A 20149-nucleotide genomic window follows, 5' to 3' on the forward strand; every position below is an offset into this window, starting at 1 on the left:
CAGAGCTCCACACCTTAATCTATGGTGTGTAGAAACTCCACCGTTGAAAATACATAAGAACAAGGTCTAGGCATGGCCGAATGGCCAGCCTCCAAATGATCTAAGAACTAGATGTCCAAAGATGATCAAAGGATCTCAAATAATCCAAAGATGATAATACAATAGTAAAAGGTCCTATTTATAGAGAACTAGTAGCCTAGGGTTTACAGAAATGAGTAAATGATGTAAAAATCCACTTCTGGGTCCACTTGGTGTGTGCTTGGGCTGAGCATTGAAGCATTTTCGTGTAGAGACTCCTCTTGGAGTTAAACGCCAGCTTTTGTGCCAGTTTGGGCGTTTAACTCCCATTTTGGTGCCAGTTCCGGCGTTTAACGCTGGAAATTCTGAAGGTGACTTTGAATGCCGGTTTGGGCCATCAAATCTTGGGCAAAGTATGAACTATTATATATTGCTGGAAAGCCCAGGATGTCTACTTTCCAACGCCATTGAGAGCGCGCCAATTGGGTTTCTGTAGCTCCAGAAAATCCACTTCGAGTGCAGGGAGGTCAGAATCCAACAGCATCTGCAGTCCTTTTCAGTCTCTGAATCAGATTTTTGCTCAGGTCCCTCAATTTTAGCCAGAAAATACCTGAAATCACAGAAAAACACATAAACTCATAGTAAAGTCCAGAAAAGTGAATTTTAACTAAAAACTAATAAAAATATACTAAAAACTAACTAGATCATACCAAAAACATACTAAAAACAATGCCAAAAAGCGTACAAATTATCCGCTCATCATTCTTCTACCATTACTATCATCACCATTCACCAATTTTACTGTGATGTCTTTTACTGTCACCTTTTCTTAATCATATAATCTCAATGTTAAAATTTAAAACTATATTATAATAACAATGATATTTATCACTATTAGATTAACAAAAATAAATTTTGATTATATTAAGGACATAAGGCTGTATATTCTAAATCAATTATAAAAATAAGAATGAACACTATAAGACAAGTCATATGAACAACTAATTTGAATCACCATAATCATTAATTTGAGTATAGAACCATCCAAATAAGAGCAGATTTATTACTGCTATCATGCAGATTTAAATATTCATCAAACAAGAATAGAAATACCAAAGTGTGTAAAAGTGAAAAAGTTTATAAACAAACATGAGCATAGAACCATAATAGGAAGGTATAAGTGAAAAATGTAGAGTGTATATTCTTTTGCTATATAAAATAATTCTCACACTAAATGAAATGAAGCAAGAGATGACGACATCAACAACAACATAAAGACAAAAGAACAAAACTTGCATTACACGTTTTACATAAAGTGTAGTCTTTTTTCCTTTTTTTCTTTTTAATTCGTGTCATAGTTGTCGACTTGGTCACTATTTAAAACATGGTATTTTGAGCTTTGACCTGAATCTATGGTTTTGAATGTATAGAAGTAGGAAATTACTGATTTGACATCTATCTATTGACAGTTGATTTTTATGTATCTTGTCTAAATCTAACTTCATTTTCTTATACTTGTTTATTAAGGTTGCCAATAACTTAGTAACTATTGATAACTATTTTTGGTATAGAGAAGAGTGAAAAAGAAAGTGAAAGAGAAAGTGGAGTAAGCCACAAGTAAAATAAGTTCATCACCTAGTTCGTTGACTCATATGCACTCATCGACTCACTTATTCTCCTTAACTAAAACTTCTTGATATTTTCTCACACCAATGACGTAAACAATAATAAAATTCAGCAAACAGTGTACCTAACCAATGACATCAAGTTAACAATTTTCAAGTTTAACTTCTATTAGAATCAATGTCGCATCTATAAGAAATAACTAACTATGTCAGCTTTAGGCAGAATAACAATGATGCACAATATCCAACACAAGTTAAGCATAAGATGGTGATGAAAAGCTTACAAAATTAAAGTAACATTAATAATTGGGTGAAGCGAAAAAGATTGACCCATTAGAAGATGACATTGTTTCCCACTAATCTACAAATATACTCAGCTGCTGACTTGTCAAAGTCATCTTCCAAAGCCATATTGCATAAAAAAAATGTCTGAGTAAAATACATTTACACTCACCTACATTAAAATTGTCCCACCAAATGGAAATTATTTTGTAAATCAAACAGTACAGGATATTTTAAATCATACTGATACATATACATCTTTTTTTTTTCTTTTTTCTTGTAATATTTTAAGTTCCTGATAAGCATATTAATTTCAACAACAAACAATGCCCAGATATAAAGCACAATCACAAAAACTATAAAAATTCAAAGGTTATCTTCTTCTACTTACAAATTACAATGGATTAACAAAAACTCTTAGTTGCTAGAAACTTTGCCATGACTTCCATTCTTATTGTCCAAAAGGAATGAAAAAATACATAAAAATGCCACAAATCTGAACTAACTCAAAGAAAAAAGAACATAAAAGAGATTGTTGTAATAAATAAATTTCTATTTTACAACCCTCTAAAATTGCAAAGATATTTTATACCATTTTCATGGGCTAGCATCAATGTCCACACTCCAATTATAATAAAATTTACCATTACTTTCTTAAAATTCACCCGCAATAAATTTTATTGATTTAGAACATACAACTAATCTAGTCAAGTGAACCCAAGAGCACAAAAGTCCCTTGAAAGTGCACATTATGAAGATTAAAAGTTTCCACCACAGAAACAATGATATAGTGAAGAAGAAACATAAAAGAAAAAAGAGCACCACATATGTTAATTCTTAACTCAGTATCTAACCAAAACTAACTAAAAAAATATTAAATTCCATCAAACTTAGGCAACCCAAATCGCTTTGCCTTGTAAATTGTAATTGTACTTTTTGTATCATGCTCCCTTTTTCAGCTAGTAAAATTATGAAAGCAACATATTTTTTCACAAAAAACACACCGAAAACCATGAATTAGCAAAAATATCATACCTTTTAACAATAAGTTGAAACTCTTGATTCTGGCCTAGTTATTAAAACCCCTCACAAGTATCACCAACACTTTTAACAAATATTGATAATTGGAAAATCTAATCACTGAAGTTAACCTTTGCCATAGTTGGAGGGGCACAATGAAAAAAATAAACAAAATAATAAAATTTTGAAGAAAATCAAGGATCATAGAAGTAAGAAATCAACTCAAAGTTGAATAACGTACGAAATTGGCGGTATCATAAGCAAGGCCAAGATGGGTTCAATTCCTCTACCTTCACGCCGCGCCAAGATGGGTTCGATTCCTCACTACAATTGCGTCCCGCCCAAGATGGTTCGACTCCTCTCTCCTATCACGTTGCCCAGATGGGTTCCTTTCTCTTTTGTTTAGTGCTGCCAAAGTTAGAAAAGTGAATTGGAGTTGGTTGCAATGAAATTTGATGGAGGCAAAAGAAAATGTTAAAGAAGCAGGAGATGCTGTCATAGCTGACTTGTGTAGATTCTTCCGCTGATGAACATATTCATCATTTGAATGGATTGATTCCTCTTGCAGAAACTCAAAATCCGAGGAAGGGCATTTGAGTTTTTCAATAAAAATAGAAGAAGAAAGAAAGGGTAAGAAAGTAACAGAAATAGAAAAAGGAGTAAAGTAGAGAGCAAGTTTTTACCAACTCCTTTTGACTATTCTCACCAAATTACTTATCTTTTGAATTTTTAAAGTAAAATTCATTTAAAAAAATTCAAAATGCTAAGAAAATGACATGTCAGCACTAACTCTTCTAAGTTTACTAGTATAAAAGATATCAATATTACTAAAAGAATATAGTAATTAATAATCTGCCAATACGCGTGTGCACCAAATTAATATATAAACAAAAATCATATTTCCAATCAGTATATCAATATTAATATAACTAAAAGAATATAGTAATTAATAACCTGTCAATACGCGTGTGCACCAAATTAATATAGAAACAAAATCATACTGCACACACTTCTCACACTAACTCTCACCTCCTATTTATAGCCATCCACTTCCTTAATGGATGGTTAGGATTAAATTTAATCAACGGTCCAAATTAATTATCTAAAACCTTCGTTACAAATATCCATCCCACTACAACTTTCTAAATACTTCTAGATTCTTTCACACTACTCTTCATACTCCTATATACATCCACACTTTTTTAGAATACTCTATGACTTTCTAGAGTCTTCTAGAACCTTCTAGAGTATTCTGGGACCTTCTAGGACATTCTAGAACATTCCAGAACCATCTAGAGCATTCTTAAATACTTCAGAAAATTATACAAATATTGTTAAATCTAACCTTCTAAAATTTACCGTGACACTCCGCTAAGATGAATTCTGTTTAAGAATATAGAAGCTGTAATATTTGGAATTAGATGCCGAAAGTAGGGGTGTACATGGCCCGGCCCGACCCGAAAACTCGGCCCGATCCCGAACACTTTAGGGGGCTAATTTAGTATGATTTCATTAGGTCTAGGGTCGGGTAAGGGTCTCAAAAATAGAACTTGTCACTATTCCAGGTTGGGTTCGGACCTAGCTCGGGTCACCTGAACTCAGCCTGATGGCCCGGTCATCATACACAATTAATATTTTGTGTAATTAGTGATGGATGATGGCTATTCTTATGTGAAATTTAAATATTGTAAACCTTAATATTTTGTGTTATTAGTCATTATAAGATTATAAGTTAATATTTTATGTTTAAAATGTATAAGACTTTAGACTAATGCATAATATTGTGTTATTTGTATTGATTTAAATATTTGGTGTTATTAGACAATATTAGTATTGATTATGGTTATGTTTCAATTTTAAAGAAGGGTTGATTCTTGTTATATTTTTTTAAGTGAATTTTACTATGTGAATTGTGAAATAGTGGTTGGAGATTAGGTGATTTTTACATGCTAAAGACTCGGTTTTCACCCGGCCTGAAGGTGCGTAGGTTTCATCGGATTTAGAATTGGGTTAGGGTCTAAAAAATTAAGTCCGGTCTATATTTCGAGTCGAGTCTGGATTAAGCCAAACCCGGTGTAGACGGGCCCATGTACACCCCTAGCCGAAAGAACCAATTCTGTTTAAGAATGGACCTGTAATATTTGGGCTAGGCCCAATAAGCGTGATGAGCCTGGAACTTAACTTAAAACAGCCCAATAACAACCAAAAACAGAGCCCAACAATAATCAATCAATCGAGAGAGAGAGAGAGAGAGAGAGAGAGAGAGAGCAAAACCAGACAAATTCAGGAGCCGCAGAAGAAGAAGAAGAAGAATAAGAAGAAAGAGGAGTTATGGATTGGGACCCTCAAAATTCGGAAAAAAGCGATTCTGTTTTTGTTTGGGATGAAAATTCACAGCTATACTTTCATGCAAGGTTTCCTTTCTTATTATTCTCTAAATTTCAAACAATTCATGTGATTAGTGGTTACTCCATACGTTCTTAATCCTACTTTTTTCTTCCATCATGATCACACGTTCATATCTTAATTACACAGATTGCGTTGCAGTTGATTTTCTGCATGTGGAATGATTTGCATTTTCCTTTCGTCAAATCGTAATTTTTATCTTTTTTTTTTCGTCAGAATGAGGATTCGTTCACTAATTTAGATGATGATGAGCTTAATGTGTTTACAATATGTTGTGATAAACGCTTGGTACAGCAGAAATTTAGGGTTTAGATAGGAGGTACCTAAAATCCTAATTTAACTTCCTGTAACAGATTGAAATGGTTGTTAAAAGGCTTAAAGCTCATAGTATATTGAATTATTATTGCTGAGGCTAAGCTAGTTAGAATCTACAGACTCGTATCAAGTTCTGGTTCTTACTCTAATGTAGATTAATTTCTTGCAGTAGTGGATTTTACCATGACCCCAGTGCTGGTTGGTACTATAGTAGCAGAGATGGTCATTATTATAAATTTGAGGATGGGAATTATGTGCTTTTAGATTCCAATAAGGTAACAGGTTCTCGATTAATCTACATCTGGTTTCTTCAGAACTAAACCCTTTGATCATTGCCGTGGCAAGTTGACGATTTACATTCCTTTTGCATGTTGTCTCAGGATGATGGTGAAGAAACATATCCGTGTGAGGAAGCTGCTCCAGAAAGCACAGAACAAGTATATGGTAACAACAATGAGGAATACCCTTCCTTCCTCGAAAGTGAATTCAAAGCTTACCAGCAGACAGAAACCTTGTCTAATGATCCAGACTATGGTATGTAGTGTCAGCTTAAGTGTCAAATTTGATTAATTCTTGATAATCATAGTAACTGAGCTGAGGTATGCTCTGGAAACAATATTACAGTATGATGATGGTCGAAAGCAGGTTCTGCAGTAGCCAACAACAAGGGGTTACTGCCGTGTGCCACATTACATTTGCACTTCAGTTATTTTAACCAATTGACAATTGATTTCTAGTACTCTTTGAGCATCGACGTTACGTGTTTCAAGCATGTAGTGGTAATGAATGAGTGACGACAGTTAACTAAGTAGATGTATTTGTAATAGATCTCTTGAATTCTGTGAGCACTCCGACTATTGAAAACCCTCCTCCGCCACCATCAGAATGGTATGTACCTTCAAGAAACTTATTCCATTGAAATGATTATATATTCAAAATTATCCCTTGGACTTATTCATCTTGCTAATGTACAGGTTAGAGGACACGCTTATTGATCTTTACTTGTCTGGCTACAAGACAGAGAATAGCACAGCTGATACAATGACAGTGCCTTTGGAAACAGATGATGGATCTGCTGATGGTTTGTCATATACCCTTTGACGTTTTTAACTTAGAAAAATGTAGAACTACCCTGCTTCTAAATGATCTGTTTCCTGAATGTATGGTTAATGACAATACTTGTGAAGTGGGTGACAAGTGGATCCCAGGGCCAGTAGATGCAAATGGCATAGTTGATAAAACTACTGTTGATGAAGGTATAGCTTACAGCGATACTTATGAACTGGAAGAGGGTGAGTGGATCCCAGATGCTGAGGACTTAAATCAGTTAAATGGCACAGCTGATGCAAGTACCACAGATGAAGGTATGTTACAGATGTGTGCTTGTAAGCTTAATATTAGATTGACAGAGTTCAACAACATATATCATATTTTATGATATAGCAATTTACTAGGTTTGATATTTCATCTATTCTCTTTACCCCTAGAAGTAATTTGTAGAAAGATCATTATGTTGTGCACTGAGTATACTGTAAGTCAGTAACTATCAATTGCTTATTTCCGTGAAAAATCAAATAACCTAACATTAGCTTGTTTCCTTGTTTTGTTTTCAGCAAATCTAGTTTGCTTTGAGTGTTCTATCAAGTGTTTTTCATTCTCTGCATGAATTCATAGTTGAATTTTTATCACGTGGTTGGAACTTGGAATTACTTGCCTCTTTTTGTTCATATGCCTCATGCTGAATGCTGTTATAGGTATCCTATCAGACGAAGAGAAATGGCGAGCTCAATATGGTCAAGTCATTGAATCAGAAACAGATCTGGCTTCGGAGTTTCCAGTTGTGGACATGTGGGATTGGGAAATGGTTAAAGGATCCAAAAAGGATGGAAAAGATAAGGCGGCTAGGTTGGTTGGAAGAATTGTAAAGCATTCTGCAAAGAGGCATCCGTCTATCCCTTCTGGGGGAGGGAAATTTCGATCTGCCCCTATCAGTGAAGTACATCTCGATCTGGTACGAGTCAAAACAGGTTTGCATTTTTCACTTTTATTTGTTATTACTTAGCTTGCTGCATATCATGAAGACATGAACTATTATGAAAATACACGAGATGTAATGTTATCATATATTTCATTTGGACTTGACATATAAATTTCACTTTAATGGAGCAATTTCAGTAAAATGATAGTGCCATATGTAATTGTTACAACTGAATATGGCTGCTTGTTCTTTTAACAGGACAAGTGTACAGATTGCGAAATCCTAGTGCCAGATATGTGGCTTCTCTATCAACTTATGACTCTACTAATCCAACAGAAGATTGGGATTTTCCTAAATTATCATCTAAGAGAAAGATCTGCCGTCCTTCAAAGTCTGGGGAAGGAATTGCTTCGGCTTCAGGTGAAATTCTCATAGAGAAGGATTTGTCGATGTTGCCAAGTTCTGTCCCTGCATCCGAGGTTTGTAGTCTGATTTTGAAATCTAACAATTAGTTCTTGTGATATTGATGGCTAAGGGTATTAATGTCTATCTATAAAAACTATGGCAGCAAATGAAATGTAAATACAGAGATAGGGCTGCTGAAAGAAGAAACTTGCATGGCGGTTTTGGTGTGGGCTATGGACAGAAGAATTCCGAGGGCAGTTATATTGATACGCCATCGTCACCCAGTGCTAGCTGTACACAAGAAGCTGCATCAGAGGCCTTGGAGATGTCATTTGGATCTGGAAGTTATGCCAGAAAACTACTAAAAAACATGGGTTGGAAAGAGGTATGTTCTTACCGTCTACAAATGTTTTTAACTTGCTGAAACATTCGAGAATTTCTATTTCATTGATAATTGTTTTGTTCTGCGGTTTGAAACTACCAATGTTGCAAAGCTTCTACATCAATAGTTCAATACCACTAGACGGCATTTATTTGTTATGGCTTAAGCCATTCACGATTTATCTAACATGCGCAACATTATTTCATTTGTTATACTTACATTAAACAAGTTAGTTTTGTGTTTGCAAGACTAATCAGTATCACATTTTAAAAAAATAATGGTGTGGGTTATCATATAATCTCTTTAGAATTAAGGGTTTGAGATTTGTCTTTTATATTAACTGAAGTAACGTTATATGGTTACTACATCTAATAATGATGCAGGGGGAAGGGCTGGGCAGTTCGACCAAGGGACTTCTGGAACCTATTCAACCAGTTGGAAACATTGGAAGTGCAGGCTTAGGATGGCCTCGGCGAAACCGATAAAGATATTGCTCACTTGCACCATCATTCTACTTATCATTCCATAGCTAATTTTTGTAGTTTTTTATTTTGTTTAAGTTAGATCTGCGCTCCCTCCCTCCCGTGTAACTAGCAACTATTGTATATCGCAAAGAGTAATAAATAAATAGAAATGTTATAATGCGTCATATAAAATTTACAATCATCTGCAAAACTAAATAGGGGGAAAAAAAATGAACGTCTGCTGTAAAATTGGTGATAGATATACTAGTTGGCAGCTTCCTTAGGTACTTCCGGCTTATCACTCTCAATAAAATTTTCTGCTGCATCCGATCTTCCATCTTCCATCATCAAGTTCTTTTGTTGGAGCTTTTGTTTCAGTTTTTGGATCTCCTGATCCTTATCTTGTAATTTTTCCTGCAATATTACAACCTGAGCAAAACAAATCCACTTAGTCTCCGACGAAAATATCCTGGAACTAGTAATTTAAAACAATCAACCATGGAAGAAACTTGTGTCTATCTCTCGACATAACATGAATACACGATCATGTTCAAAACAAAAATCAGAACCTCCAAGACCCTCATGAACAATAATTTTCACCAATTTTGACAAATAAGATGAAACACTAAGCATTTTATAACTGAGCATGCATAGCAATCTTAAAAAATAACAACAAAAAAGGAGGGAGGGAGAAGTTAACCGTTTGATTGGATCTTTCCACGTCATTTGTCAGTCCTTGCATATGTTTCTGCAACCCTGTAGTCAGTGTGAAGGATTAACGCTACGTTAATTTCCAGTGTGAGATTATATATATAAGTAATCGAATACATAAATATTTTTCTCTCAGAAGATCCATTTTTTTAGACGAGGAACGTAAGGCAACATCTTCCATCCGCAACATATTTCTAGCATAGATATATTTTATATGATTAATTCTGCCGTCACACATATCATTGTTGATTCCATATCTCGATATGTTAAGGAAACTAAGATTACCAATGTACCTAGAAAAGCTAATACATGAGTCAAAGGATCCAAAAGCCAAAATATAGTTGAATGAAATATCATTCAACAAACCTTCAAACTGGCTTCTGATTTGTGCATTCTGGGACTTCTGCAATGCAACTTTCATGGCTAATTCATGAATCTGCACAAGAAGAAAACAGAAGGGGAAAAGATGATAACATGACCATCAATTCATCAAAACAAAGAATACCGTTTACCAAGTTTTATATTTATGTGAATACATGCAAGTGTAACATTAGTTCTAGTGCTAACACAGTACATCTATGGAGAGAAAATGGTAACAACAATTTGCATAAAGCGGTGAGAGAGCAGCACCTTTCCCTCAGAAGCATGATTCCCAACCTCCTCATTTTCTTCCTGCAGAGTTCTACATTTAGCCATCAGCATCTTCCCCATCTTGCTTTGAGTAGTAAAGCTTACTGCATTTATGTTATCTTGCAACTCCTTCACTTTTTTCTCCTTTTCCTCTACTAAATTCTATCATCAGATGAGAACAGTTGAGAACATGTTAGGTAAAAAAAAAAAAATATATGTAACCACTAATTGACATTATTACAAGAAGATATACATATAATTGGAATTGAGGACATGTGACGACTATGAATACACTAAAAAATATTAGAAGACTCTTGCCTATTCTAATATGCCACCTTAACATCTTATTTTTATACTTTAAATCCATCCTCCACAAAAGATTATTCACATACCCAAAATACAACACCTGTCTATATTCTTCCATCTCAATTTTTCAAAAGTCTCTTAATAAGTTCTCTAGTGAAAAAGGGACGCAACATCTGCTAACCATTAACACTGTTAATCATGGAGATAATATGTTTTTTTCACTAAATCCTCTTGGCGCAACACAAGGTGTGACATACATTTTGACCACCTCCATGTGCAAGTCTCCAACAAAGTAAAAGATAGACCAAAGTTTATTCAATACAAGTCAGCATCGAGCTGCATATAGCCAAACTTCATTATACAGTAGTCAATATCTAATTAAAAATAACAAACCTTTAAACGCGTGAACTCTTCATGAATAGCTGGATCTAGTAACAACCTCCTTGCCTGAAAATTATATTCACAAGATATCAAGGCACAAAGGACAAGCTTGCACAGGTTTAGTTTAGTGAAGTAATATCCTAAAATCTTAACCTAGGCAAGTCATTGAGTTAAGGCCAAGGTACATGTCACTATTCAAGTAAATGAATCAAAGAAAAGCTGAAAAATAGCACACTAGTGTATTCCAGTTTTTTTAAGGAGCAACACTGCTTGTTTGCACAGGAAAAAAGTGTATATCTAGAGTGTCACACTTAACATCCATGTTATAACCATACCTGCATTGAAGGTGGCTTGAGTTGTGCTTTTAGATCCCGCACAGCAGACTGAGTTTATAAACAGCAATAAAATAGTTAATTTGATCATGATAACAATAAGAGGAATAAATAAATAATAATAGAATAAAAAGCGGCTTTTTTATCACAAGGTGTTGTAAGATTATACGATTCACAGGGCATCGTGATATTTTCATCTTCATATCAATAACAATTATTAATCAAGTGAATGGCACTTTCTTAAAAACTACTAAATGAAAACCCCACACTAAAGATAATTTATTGGGTGTACCCTATCTAGTACTTAACTAATGAAGAGAATAAAATGGAAAGTTCCAATAGGAAAATCCAGTGTTAAGGATAAATTATACCACCCTACCTTGTGGTTAAAATATACTAGCCACAATATCTAAAAGAATACACTAACTTCTCTGAAATTAGGTAATTTGACAATTCACATCCCTATATTTTGTAAAATGCCACTCTTTCAAACTACTTTCATATTTAGCATTTGTAAAATAGCTAACCATACTCACATTAAAAGAAATACAACTTGACTAGCATTGAAGAGTGAGTAAATTTGTTAGTATTCTTAAAAAGGGTGGAAATAAATTTTACCAAGTGGTCAAAGTTGATTTCAGAAAGAAATGTAATTGCACATATACAGCCATGCTATAGAAAAAACTTATTTTGAGCGTGATACCTTCAACTCTGCTATCTCTTGTTCTCGTTTTGCAAATGTTACAATGAACGCAGCTTCCTTTTTCTTTGCCTTTTCAAGCTGATAATAATAGATATATGTCAATGGTCAATGATAATTGATAATTAATGAATGGATAGTGAACTACATCAACAGAAAAAAAAGGGCAGATTAGATTCTAAACCTGCTCTCTTAAAGACTCTTCTGAGGATTTCAGGGCCTGAAGATAATCAAGTAACATTTTGGGCTCTGGAAAGAACAAAGGTTAACTAATAGTTCATGGATAAATTTATAACAAAAAAATAAAGCAATTGTGTACAAAGAACTAAGGCTTGAACAATTAAAATACAGGTGTATATCACAATTAACATGCCAAAGACAAGGAGCAAACTAACCAGGAGTGGCACCAGCAGGTACACAAGGCTCATTTTGAATTGAAGAATGCCAACTTTGAATCTCGGATTTAGCAGCCTCAAGTTCATTCTGGAAAATTCACTGATCAAGTCAATGATTTTTTTTAAATAATTAACTATGAAGAGTAGGCTGCAACAATACTTTGTCCACATGGTTACAATACAATAGTTATAAATGCAGCCTTGCCATTGAGAACCAATCATGACTTCATCTCTTAAATTACATGAATTGTAAATAAAGTCCACTTTTAACATGATGACAGATAGTAAATAGATAAATAGTAAAAAAACAGAATAATAAATATTTAGACAATAATGTGTGCACAAGAAAGATAATGGTACCAGAAGGGACAAATTCCAATAATGGAAGAAAACGTACTTGGCACGTTGCAAGTGTATCCTTACAGTTCTGAAGGCTGTCAAGAACAAGAGTCGAAAGAATGAAAGGAAAAAGAAGGGTTAGGCACAAATAATTTACTGCAATCCTAGCAGTGTACAATGTCTAACACAAGCTGTATACTATGAGCTACCTCTCACGAAGTGACAAGATCATTCCTGTTGTTACACCAGAAGCAACCTCATCGGTTTTTGATTTGGTCTGCATTACAATTTGCAGTTAGAATTTGTGTTTTAGTATTTTTCATTTGCAAGTAAGCATATAACTAGTGAGCCATCTTAAACACATCAACACACTTTACCTATGTTAACTTCCCTTACCAATCAATACAATAGCAAATAAAAATCACAATCATCCCCATAACACTATACTACCCCGATTTTCATTGCGAAAAAACACAGCAATGCTTCTCAAAGCTACCTCATTCCTCAAAGCCAACACTTATTCCACAACTATAATTCAGCGCTGCAAAAGAGAAAAACAACAACCAGTCCTAACCCCGTTAGCTGGGGTCATACTTCATGAACCAAGCAATAGCATTGTATAGAGTCATGGACTACATATATCTCACACAAGCCCTAAAAATCTAAGCTCCTTCTCAATAGTTCCATTCATCCATAAATTTCCTATTCTTCCTCTATTACTATGGCCTATTAGCATACACTCATTTGGATTCCATGAGCTTAATATCTCAGATCACGGTGCCAACAATAATAAATTCTAATAAACTAAAGGAAATAACACTGCACCAGAGCTATCTATCACCTCTAGCTTTTAGCCTAGTGGTAAATGCTTGCATTGCAAAACAAATTCAATTCATGGATACAGTGTGAAAGTTAGAGTACCTTCTTAGGCGCAAAAGGATCATTATCATAATCTTCATCGTCGTAATCCGGCGAAGGCCTCTTATTACCTATATTACACAAACGACGATAAAAATCCACCAAACGCATCTCAAAATTTCGATAACGAACACCGTTAACTAAACCGAAAACAAAACTAAACAAACAAAAAGAAACCTGAATGCCTTGCAGGGAATCCGCCTCCGAAATCAAAATCCTGTGGAATTCGGAAGAATTGAGAGCGATTGAAAGGAAAACGCAACACAGAGAGAGAGAGAGAGAGAAGACTCACATCGTCAAAATGCGCATGAGAAGCCATAACTGCAGAAACAAAACCCTATAAATTACGATTCTGAGAGAAATTGAATGAGAGCTGAGCTGAAAGGAGCTGAATTTAGTTATACTGAGTGTTTTCACTTTTACTACCGAGTACGGAGTACCGATCACCTCCGATTCGAGTATGCGATTTTCTGGTGTAGCATCTTTCTCTTCCTCTTCGATTCTTCGCTTTTTTTTTTGTTTCCGGAATTCTATTTTGGGCCTATTGGGCCATACCATATACACAATGGTAAATCATCTCGCATTGGTGTAAGCCCAAATTAGTTACTAAGTTATAATTATTTTTTGCTTAAACAATTTTTTAACTGAAGGCTTAGGCCTAACGTATTTTTAACCATTAAAATATTTCAACACCACTCAACCAAAAAAAATATATATTTCAAGAAAAAAAGAAAAATTAAATTTTTTTTTTTGGTTTTAGTTCCTACCAAAAACATGTTTTGATCTAGCAAACATTAAATTGCAGCTAAGGTTTTTTGTTAATCAACTAGATAGTAAATCCACTAAACTATTAGTCTATTACATCAGAGTTTATTTGATCTTCGTGGTCATCAATAGTGTGATGTAGTATTGTAATGTAGTCTAAAGCTCTCAAAAGCCGTGTTAGATTTTGTTAATCAGAAGTGTTAGTTTAGTTTAAATTTAGTACCCTTGATAAAGTAAATATTCAAACTCAAGATCAATCATATTTATATTTTATAATGTCACTCAAATTGATATTGTGTTGGTTTTATTGCCTTAAGCTAGTTTTAACTTAGGAAAATAGAAATGATTAATATTGATGTTGTAATAGGGCTCAATATTTGTTGTAGTATTTGATTTATAAAAATATCTATTTTACAAACTTAATATAAATAGACACTTGATTAGAGTATTCAACTAGAAAATGATCAAGATAACAATTTGATGTACACCAAAAACATTAATGCATTACATTAACTTTCCATTTTTTTTTCCTTTTCCTTTTCTCCTAAGTGACCAATTCCAATTTTCTTCATGTCGTCAAAAAACAATCCAAGTTCAGATTGATCCATTTCTGCGTGTTCTTTGCTCAGCTGTCTCTCTTCAAAAGCACAACCTTCTTCCCCCTTAAGCCTGTAAATCATTAGACAAGCTTGGATGCGATAATAGTTTTCAAATTTGTCAGGTCACTTATTAAAAATTAATTTAAATAATTGGATAAACAATGATAAATGTTTGATCTTAATGAGCATTAGTAAGACTTAATTCTAAGGCAGCCAAACTTTATTTGAGTGAAAAAACAAGAAGTGTTGCTTTTAATTTTGGGTTTGTCAGCAAATCCCTATGATAAAAATTAAAAACATTAATCCGTCTTGTTATGTCAATTTTAATAAAAAAAATTGATTAAAATATAAAACCAATGAATTTATCCAGAAATTTGTATCTTGAAACAAAGGATTATAATTTCAAGGATCTTCATCTGGTGATTTGATTTTGGCTCTAAGCGGCAGTCAAGTAACTATGAAATAAGCCCCTGCTGTTGACTCTATTATAGAGCCATTATCCTTTTAATCAATAATTATATATATTTTAAATCTAATTCCAGATATTAATTCATGTCAAGATATTGTTACTATAACTCCCAATTGATGTTTATACTTTGCCAAGATTCCATTCTACACATCAATCAAATTCTTTAGTTTAATAACACCACTTATTCTGATTATAATTTTGTAAATCACCAATGAATGGAAGCCTCAGTAAGCCAGAATTTGACATCAAGATAATAATTTTCAGCCGGTAATTCCAATTCAAGTTAGTCCTCATTGGCTTCCATTCAAATCCACAAAATACTTCAAAGATTGATAAATTGCATATAAAAAGAGAGAATGTAATCGCAGAAAACGGCTCCACAGATCATAGAATATTGAAATCCGCAGGTTCCTATCAAGATGCGAAACAAGTGAAACTCTTGTTCTTGGTCCAATCATAGCATCGCTGGTCAAAGCAAATAGCTATCAGCGACGTGGCATTGAACCTAAACCCTAACTTAAAAGAAAATTAAAATTGATTTACACTTATTAAGTATTAAACCCTCAGAGACCCGTTTCAAATCACACACACAGCGTGGGACAAACCAACCTGCGCCGCAAAAGCAGTGAATTTTTCTCGACCAATGGCAGAATTAGGGTTTTGCCATCGGTGGATGAGAAAAAAGCGTTGCTTTCGTGACATTGCTGGTTGGTAATGAACACCACGCTGCTGTTTGGAGTGTCATACGGCACTTCCTATCAATTTTTGGGAGATCTTCCTCACAGGGAAAAATTGGATAAAAAAAGACCTAGATAGTAGAAATTGAACCAAGATACATATAGCAGAATGAAAAATTGAAGATTTATAGAAACTAATAATAGAAGAACAACATGACTTACACCTTAGCTAATTAGCTAAAAGCTGTGCTGCGAAGGGGATGGGTGAAATGGAAAAAGAGACTGAGGAATTAGGGTTTTGGAGAGTGCACATTTATAGGACACATGTTGGGCCGTTACATCAGGCTAACAAATTAGCTAGGGTTATGGAATTAGTCAACAAACCTCAATCTGTGTATATGGGTAGAAGAACTATGAGATTTTTGTTGCCAAAGAACTATACATTTTTTTATGTTTTTTTTACAGCAAATATGTATGGGCTTATTATACAACCCATATGAATCCACAAATACATCTAAGATAAGTGTCAGCTATACCAAAAAGAGAACATAAGGTGTAATTATAGTTATTCTAAACCTTGCATTAAAATTCTTTAGGTATTGGGCTCTTGTCCCGTTTAGTACACCAAAAAAAAAATTTCAGGTATTGATTTACCTTTTGATGATATTTCCATGCAATATTTTTAGCATTAGTCATGTGCTACCAAATCAAGTCAAAGAATTTTTTTTTTTTGTCAATGAGTCTTAGCTCAAGTGGTACAAGTTCCTTTTCCTTCTAAGAGGTCTTAGGTTTGAGCCTCGTTATGTGCAAACTTGACAAAAAAAGGATATCATGTGTATGGGTGTGGTGTGTGTGAGTGTCTAACTTAGAATTGGAGTTGTTCAATCCATCGACTAAAAAAAAAAATTCTTTTTTTTCTTTTCTTTTTTTTAAAATTTTTAATCGTTCCAGGTTTTAAATTATTATTCTTTAGTTATTGATATTTTAACCATGTATTACTAAGGAAGAGATATACATGTCTAAAGTTGGAAATAGGTAGGATATAATAGGATAAGTTAAGGTTTCAATCCAACTTTAATCTTATCTGTGGATTAAATTTGTTACTAAAACTCAATTCTATTCTATTCACGAGTTGAGAACGATCCAATTTTAACCCTACTTGCAGTTAATCTGTAGGTATCCGACTCTACTCACGAATTTTTACAAATATGATTGACAATTCTACGCGGCCGGATTGAATAGAGTTGAATATGCGCGTCCTTCTTTATAAAACTATTAAATTTTTAACTTCTTAGATTATGTCTCCAAAAAAAAAGGTTATAAATTACTTTAAATTTAGTTGAATTAAAGTTGGATTTGGGTTTAGTATTCATGATTTTTTTTAAACTGCATAGTCAAAAATTTTAAACAAATCCATTTACAGTGATAAAAATGGTTTGAACGAACATGGAAAAAAATTTTAAATAGCTCTATTGATGAATAATTTGGATAAGAGATATTAATTAGATATGCTAGTTTATCGGCTCATTCTTAAACGCTCCTTATTAAGTATGGAGTATTGCACACCTTGTGAATTCGTTAAATCTAAACTCTTCATTTATTATATTTTATTTGAATGGTCTAGATTTAAAAAGGTAACCTGTTAATCAGGTTAATCAATTTTTACAAGTTTTAGAATTTTTTTATAAGTCTCAGATATTAGGCTGAAGTTCAAATAAAAAAATAGTATATAAATATTAAAAACAACATGTCCGTAAAAAAAATTATTGGACTTTAGAATTAAAATAAATAATACATAAAAAATAAGTTAAAAATTCATGTACTAAATCTAAAAAAAATTTAAATAATATTAAAATTTAAATAAATTTTGTTTTGTTTAGAATCTTAAAAAGATAATATTAAATATATATTATGTATATAATATTAAATATAAATACAATAATAAAAAATTGTGTTAACTCATAAAAAAAATAAAAAATTGTGTTATATAAATTTAATTAATACATAAATAATTTTATTTTATGGAAAACAAAATTATAACATTAAATATGAAAAAAAATAAAATATTTTGTATTATATAAATTTAATTAAAAAATCATATATATAACATAAAAAGCAAACAAACATATAATAATTTTATTTTGTGCGAAACAAAAATTCATATAATTTTCTATTAACAATTTTTTATTGAAATATGTCATTTTACTATATTTATAATATATTATTTGGGATAATTATATTATTTTAGTTAATAAATATTATTTAAAAAAATATGTTAATATATATTATTTAAAAAATATTTAAAATTTATTATTTTGTATTAAGAATATTATTAAAAATATATTGTTAGTTTTTCTTAAAATAATATTTTCTTTTCTTTGGTTCAAATACTATGACAATAAATTTTTTTTACGTAACTGTGTCTACTCAATAAATATTATATTCATTTATTTTTATATAGTATGTAAAATAAATAATTAATGTTTAAAAAAGTTAATAAAAAAAAGAAGTATTCATTTTTTTGTACCAACTTTTAGCTGAATATAGAGACTATGTCGTTTGAATTATAACTCATTGACAAAGAAAGAAATACGCTTAATTATATTTAAATAGAATAATTATTTATTAGGTTCATTCTTATACAAATAAAAATTTTTCTTAATTTTATATCTGTAATATTTTATACCAATTAACTTCAAAATTTAATTATTTTTTGAATAAATTAATAAAAAATAATACAAATAATTGTTTAAATAAAATTATATTTTAATTTTTCATTCTATTACGTACAAGTTGAGGATAATTTGAAATAAAAGATAATGGATTTGTTATAACTGTCATGTATTTTGTGCTTTGACTGCGTTATCATCTGAGAATCATGGCGCCTTCATGGAGACCGGTTCTTCTACAGAATCAGTTTGGAGTTAGCCAACTAGCAGCAGCGACGCGTCTTCGTTTTCTATGGCAGCAATTTTTTCGGCTTTGAAGGTCCATTTATGGTAGAAATGGAATGGAGTGGGTTCAAGAGCGTCAAAATCTGTGGCTAGACAGAACAATAGTAAAAACACCTGTTAGTAAACAAAACAGTAAAAATGCTTGAAGACATCACATCAACAATAACAGACGGAGGAATTTGATTAAATTTTTCTGAATATTTTTTTGGTGTAAAGATAGTCCTCTGTTAAACGAGCGAATTAGTTTTTTTTGTTAGTGTCGGTTTGTTTGTTCACCCCTAACAAAAAAAATAATAACAATAATAAATAAATTTAATTTACCTGATCACTTTTTATAGTAGGTTAACTTTTAAAAAGTGCTGCACTCCTTACTTTATCTGGAGTGCACTAGCTTTTGCCTAATTTATTATATATGAATTTAAAATAATGTTTGATAAAAAAAATAGTTAAAAACAGATAGAATTTATTTTATTTAATATTTATTAATTGTTATAATAATTAATAAATACTAAATAAAATAAATTTTGACCCTTTTTTTTTATAGCATCACTAATGTATTCATATCGTGAATTAAAAGTGTCACCATTGTAAGGGCCATGTACCTTTATTCCTTCATAGAAGTAGTATAATCAAGATAGGATGAAAGGCACAATGTTGAGTATTGATTTATTCTGCCACCAGACCTGTAGCATATTTTGGTCAAGCATGTAATATGGACAGATAATGCCTCTAAACAATTGATTAAGGAAAAAAAAAAGCAGTTGATTAAGCAACTGCATAAATCTAAATGTTGTTCAGGTAGAAGCAACCATATATTATTATAGCGAAGCATTATTTACTTATTTCAGTTGTCATGAAAATTGATCGTGAAAATTGTATGATTAAACTCATTTTATTCGTTTTGTGCATCGTACCGGTTTATTCACTAGCATAACTAGATGATCTAGCTTGCATTATAAGTAGATCAAAATAATTTATAATATTAATTCAACAATAAGAGTAAATTAAAATTAGTCAATAAATTATAATTTAAATGATATAAATTTTTTATACTCATTTAAAAAATTGTGTTTCCAAT

The 20149-nt window shown here is 32.4% G+C and overlaps 2 protein-coding genes and 3 non-coding genes across 7 annotated transcripts; 1 reads left to right on the forward strand and 4 right to left on the reverse strand.

The window, feature by feature from the left end:
• The first annotated feature begins 5094 nt into the window (after positions 1 to 5094).
• Positions 5095 to 9098, forward strand: LOC107478930 (uncharacterized). Of its 3 annotated transcripts, none has more exons than XM_021138333.2 (10): positions 5095 to 5354; positions 5836 to 5941; positions 6047 to 6200; positions 6494 to 6554; positions 6641 to 6747; positions 6854 to 7030; positions 7421 to 7693; positions 7903 to 8123; positions 8213 to 8434; positions 8815 to 9098. In XM_021138333.2, the coding sequence occupies exons 1-10, from the start codon at positions 5110 to 5112 to the stop codon at positions 8914 to 8916; spliced, it is 1668 nt and encodes a 555-aa protein (XP_020993992.2). In that variant the 5' UTR covers positions 5095 to 5109; the 3' UTR covers positions 8917 to 9098. The 3 variants fall into 3 exon arrangements, with proteins under 3 accessions (XP_020993992.2, XP_052115638.1, XP_015954572.1); XM_016099086.3 differs by having other exon boundaries at positions 5179 to 5359; positions 8815 to 9094; XM_052259678.1 differs by lacking the exon at positions 8815 to 9098 and having other exon boundaries at positions 7421 to 7677; positions 8213 to 8359.
• A 33-nt stretch (positions 9099 to 9131) lies between these two features.
• Positions 9132 to 14093, reverse strand: LOC107478931 (FKBP12-interacting protein of 37 kDa). Its single transcript, XM_016099087.3, has 15 exons — positions 14034 to 14093; positions 13900 to 13928; positions 13785 to 13824; positions 13611 to 13678; positions 12899 to 12966; positions 12748 to 12784; positions 12351 to 12438; positions 12140 to 12204; positions 11959 to 12036; positions 11259 to 11306; positions 10936 to 10989; positions 10237 to 10398; positions 9973 to 10042; positions 9596 to 9651; positions 9132 to 9324 (listed from the first exon to the last, which is right to left on the reverse strand). Exons 2-15 carry the CDS (start codon positions 13924 to 13926, stop codon positions 9160 to 9162), a joined length of 1026 nt encoding a protein of 341 aa, XP_015954573.1. The 5' UTR covers positions 13927 to 13928; positions 14034 to 14093; the 3' UTR covers positions 9132 to 9159.
• A 1563-nt stretch (positions 14094 to 15656) lies between these two features.
• On the reverse strand, positions 15657 to 15740 carry LOC127745960 (small nucleolar RNA snoR77Y). The gene has a single exon (XR_008007584.1). It is a non-coding gene; the product is annotated as a small nucleolar RNA snoR77Y (small nucleolar RNA).
• Positions 15741 to 15794: 54 nt separating this feature from the next.
• Positions 15795 to 15946, reverse strand: LOC127745976 (small nucleolar RNA snoR2/U65). Its single transcript, XR_008007600.1, has one exon. It is a non-coding gene; the product is annotated as a small nucleolar RNA snoR2/U65 (small nucleolar RNA).
• Positions 15947 to 15998: 52 nt separating this feature from the next.
• On the reverse strand, positions 15999 to 16229 carry LOC127745952 (small nucleolar RNA Z112). The gene has a single exon (XR_008007576.1). It is a non-coding gene; the product is annotated as a small nucleolar RNA Z112 (small nucleolar RNA).
• Between the last annotated feature and the right edge of the window lie 3920 nt (positions 16230 to 20149).

Source organism: Arachis duranensis, chromosome 3 (assembly GCF_000817695.3).
Source record: "Arachis duranensis cultivar V14167 chromosome 3, aradu.V14167.gnm2.J7QH, whole genome shotgun sequence".
Taxonomy (NCBI): Eukaryota; Viridiplantae; Streptophyta; class Magnoliopsida; order Fabales; family Fabaceae; genus Arachis; species Arachis duranensis.